Genomic DNA, 4,165 nt, shown 5'->3' with positions numbered 1-4,165 from the left:
AAAAGAGAATAAAGATTTCGTTATCAATTGTAAACCCGATAAGATACCCGAAACCCGACGGGAAAACCCGAAACCCAATTGGGTGCCCCGATAAGATACCCGAAAGTTATCGGGGCGGGTTTGGGAATCCACGCCCCACCCCATTGCCATTCCTAATTTCATGTAATTTGTGACAAAGAAAATCGAAATATATGAATACATACATTTGATATAGGAACAAAAAATGATCGAAAAAAATATAAAAAGCGAAAGAAGGTACTGACCTTCTAGCACACAAGAGCGAATGTTGATAGCAGAGAATGATGATGGAAGTTATAAGCAATATTAACGATGTTGTAGGAGAAGGTTTGAAGAAAAGAAACGATTGAAGATAAATGTGAGTCGCGGATTCAATGATGAATCGTAATGTATGTGATAATTTGAATATGATTTTTCGGTATTAATAATTTCCTAATAAAAAAAAATTTATATTACTGGTTACTAATATAAATGGATTTATATTAATGGTTGATATTAAGGCCTTGATTGAAATGATTTGTTAGTAATATATTTTTAAAATTGATCATATTAAAATCTTCATAACTGAAAATTCAAGATGTAAAATATAGAAAGCTTTTATTAGAATTAAATACATTCCATTTCAACGAATGTAAGTTATTGATTGATGATTGGAAAGCATTTATTGGAATTAAATACATTCCATATGTGGAGGATGATATCAGCAATTAAATCTAAGGGTGGAAAAAATAAGATTGAAATAGAATCAATGGTCCAGATTATTTAAGATGATGTCATAAAGTTTTTCTTTTAGTAATATTTAAGATTATATCAAATATATTAAAGGATCAAAAACTATAAAAATGTTATAAAACCTAAAATTGAAAAAATTTGTCTAACCACATGGACCAAAAATGTAATTATTATATATATCTAATTACAAAGTGGAAACGAATAATATACTTTTTAGTTTCATTTTTTGGCCACAATAGTTTAGTGTTTTAGCAGTTTTGGTCCCTACATACAAAATAAATTACAAAATTAGTCCCCATATTTAAAACTTTCGCATATTGGCAGATTTGGTCTGTGTAGAAAATAAATTACAAAAACTATCCGTATAAATTACAGAAAAGGTTCCTACGCAGATTTTTTTGTAGAAAATGTCCATAAGTTCATAAAATTTGCAAATTACCTTTAAAAAAATTACAAAAATAGTCCCTACCTAATAGAAAATTTTGCAGATTAACTTTTCTGGTTTTTACACTTTGGCCACAAGTCTTCTGTATATCTACAGGTTTGCTCCCTACACTTTCGTAATTACACAAGTTGGGTCCCCTTGCAAAGTGGGGGGTTTTACCTTTATTAGTTTACTCTAAATTAGTTCCTAGTTTAAACTAAAAAAAGTTATCCTAATTTCATTTTTAACACTTTCTTTAAGTAAAAACACCTATGACATTAGATAATATGATCATGAATTATGACAACAAAAACATTGTGTCAAGAGGACAAAAATTGCAATTCATTTGTCCAATCAAAAAGGTACAAAGGACATAAATGCCCTCTTCCTCAATAAAACTAAAAACTACAAGGCGAAGCGAATTTCCATATATAAATCACCAAACCAAATTTTCAAAAAAAAAAAGTTGACTTGAAACTAATATGTTAACACCATAATTTCAATTACTTTTTTTCAAGACTAAGTTTTTGCTCAAGAAATACATGAGCCATAAACAAACCCCCCATATCACCAAATAAATAAAGTTCCATTTTTTTCTTTTTCTAATAATAATATTTGCATTTCAACTAACCTTGAAATTGGACAATTTCATGGAACTTCTTCTCAATAAGATTTTACTTTGACTCTTTGAGGCTACTAAGTGGGTCCCACAATCAGGGTTTATGGAGCTTGAAGCCGAAGACTCTTGGAATGTAGCATTGTGTTGCCTTTTGTGGCTTGAGGGGCCCATGAGTCATCAAGAAAAAGTGAGGGAATGTGGTGCCAAAATAAGCTCCATCAATATCTATGGAAGTCAAGAAAAATAATAGTCACAACCAGGGGCAAAATTGTCATTTTTCAATTCTACCCTATATTTATTTACATGTTTTTTTTTCTTATCTAGTTTAAAAACCACATGGAAAGTCAAAGGTATCAAAGTCATATTTTTTTGTTTTTGACAAAGAGGAAGACAGAAAGGGTAAAAAGGTAAATTTAGCATGAAATATGAGGAGGATACTGCCTTGGTATTTGGATCGAGGGTAGTAGATGTCTTCACATTTCGGGCAGTATATTTTCACAGTGCTTGACCGAGGAATGTCTGATTGACCAACAGGAAGACAAGGCTGCCCGCAGCAATAAACTCTCGGGCACCTTCCAAAATCATAATGTTTATATTTCTCCAACTGTAAAATTTATAAAAAGAATATTCAAAATAACAAAATAAAATGATAAAGTCGTATTAATAAATCATTAAATCATACCATTGCAGACATTCCTTTGGTTGTTAATATATATCGGACATGTATCAAACCATACAGCATCTCTGCTGCTGATTCAACAAGTTCATTCTGTTCTTCAGTGAACATGTCTCCTGTTTGTAAAATTTAGAAAAGATAAACTCATTTTTGATTGAAATTGAAGGTTTGATTTTGAAGGGGAAGTAGATGTAGGGATAGGAGAGGTTACCATGAGAGGATTCCACATCTAGAATTAGATCGAGAGCGTAATCAAAGTAAGGAACTTGACTGCTTAATCCACAAAGATTGAAATCATCTTGAATGTATTCATCATCAACTTCGCAGAAGAATTCATTCCCTCTCAAGTTGCAAAACCAGGAAATCCAAGATGTGTCATCTTCATCTGAACCACTAACTTCAGACTCCTCGCTGGCTGTTTCTGATTCTTCTGAAACAAAAAATAAAAAATAAATAAATAAATAAACCTCACATTTGTGATGAAGAACACGATTTGTAACCTAATTTGTGCTGAAACTTAAACAGGATATGGAAATGTTGAATTTGAAATCAGATTATAGGTGTATGTTTGTGGTTCGTTATATAGGTAAGCGAATTGAATTTTTGTCTGCATGCTAGAATTCTATCGTATTGCAGAAGATAAGAAGATGAGAAAAGATATATTTAAAAACCTGAAAGCGGAAAAGATGATTATAGAAGAAAACGAACCATCTGAGCACTTGCTTTTGGTATTGGCGATGGTGGAGGAGGAACGGTTGTCCAGGTGGAACGATTTTCCACCACCAGCTGTGGAAGTTGAAGGCATGGAGAATTTCTCTTTCTCCTTGTTGCTGATATTCAAAACCCTAGAAGTCGAAGGCGATGATGTCTTTTCTAAGTGCTTATCCAAGGCATCATTGATTCTTTTCCGATCTAACGGCCCCGCTCCACCTCCTCCCACCATCTCCAACCTCGACGACGAGCCACCGCGGTCTCTGTACATATATGTTTTCTATATATATAGCGGTTCCTGAAATTTCAGAGAAGAAGATACAGAAAAGATGGAATCGCAAATATTTCTACCTAAATGAATGAATTTAAGATAGATTGAGAGGAATCCAGCATAGATTTGAAGGAATAAGATCAAAAAGAGGGGAAATTAAGGGAGAAAATTAGGGTTGGTGTGTACATGGAACACGAGGGGGAGAGATCTCTCCTCTCTTGTGTTTTAGTGTTGATATTTTAGGTGAAATTCTTTTTGTATTTATTTAACATCTTTTTTTTTCTTTTTTCAATTTTAAAAACTATTTTCTAATATAAATAATAGGAAGAATTTTATATATATACTTTTTAAAATATCATATTTATCAAACTTCATTTTTAAATATCATATTTATTCGTTACAAACTTTAAAAATATCCTTTATAAATTTAAAATATCATATTTATTCTTTACAAACTTAATTTTATATATATCCTTTTTAAAATATCATATTTATCAAACTTAATTTTTAAATATCATATTTATTTTTTACAAACTTTAAAAATATTAAATTTGCCCAAATTCTTATTTTTAATATTTAATAATCATTTTAAATTATTATGTTTGTAAATTGTCTATTATAGTTTAATGAAAGTTTAAAATATCATAGTTCAAACAAACAATTAATAAAACAAGGAGGCATAACCGCAACTTCACTAGATTCCATTGTTAAATA

At 30.9% G+C, this 4,165-nt stretch overlaps 1 protein-coding gene across 4 annotated transcripts; it reads right to left on the bottom strand.

Moving 5' to 3' along the window:
- Positions 1-905: 905 nt before the first annotated feature.
- LOC145040372 (putative casein kinase II subunit beta-4) lies at positions 906-3,697 on the bottom strand. Of its 4 annotated transcripts, XR_013679892.1 has the most exons (6): positions 3,178-3,696; positions 2,681-2,899; positions 2,476-2,585; positions 2,232-2,397; positions 1,806-2,018; positions 906-1,014 (listed from the first exon to the last, which is right to left on the bottom strand). XR_013679892.1 is itself a non-coding variant. In XM_078988324.1 (5 exons), the coding sequence occupies exons 1-5, from the start codon at positions 3,449-3,451 to the stop codon at positions 1,888-1,890; spliced, it is 897 nt and encodes a 298-aa protein (XP_078844450.1). In that variant the 5' UTR covers positions 3,452-3,697; the 3' UTR covers positions 1,581-1,887. The 4 variants fall into 4 exon arrangements, 3 of the variants coding, with proteins under 3 accessions (XP_078844450.1, XP_078844438.1, XP_078844445.1); XM_078988324.1 differs by lacking the exon at positions 906-1,014 and having other exon boundaries at positions 1,581-2,018; positions 2,681-2,896; positions 3,178-3,697; XM_078988312.1 differs by lacking the exon at positions 906-1,014 and having other exon boundaries at positions 1,581-2,018.
- Positions 3,698-4,165: the final 468 nt, after the last annotated feature.

Source organism: Lactuca saligna, chromosome 1 (assembly GCF_052625555.1).
Source record: "Lactuca saligna cultivar CGN05327 chromosome 1, ASM5262555v1, whole genome shotgun sequence".
NCBI lineage: Eukaryota > Viridiplantae > Streptophyta > Magnoliopsida > Asterales > Asteraceae > Lactuca > Lactuca saligna.
Note: the sequence above shows the minus strand (reverse complement) of the source record. Positions and strands in the feature narration are given on the sequence as shown.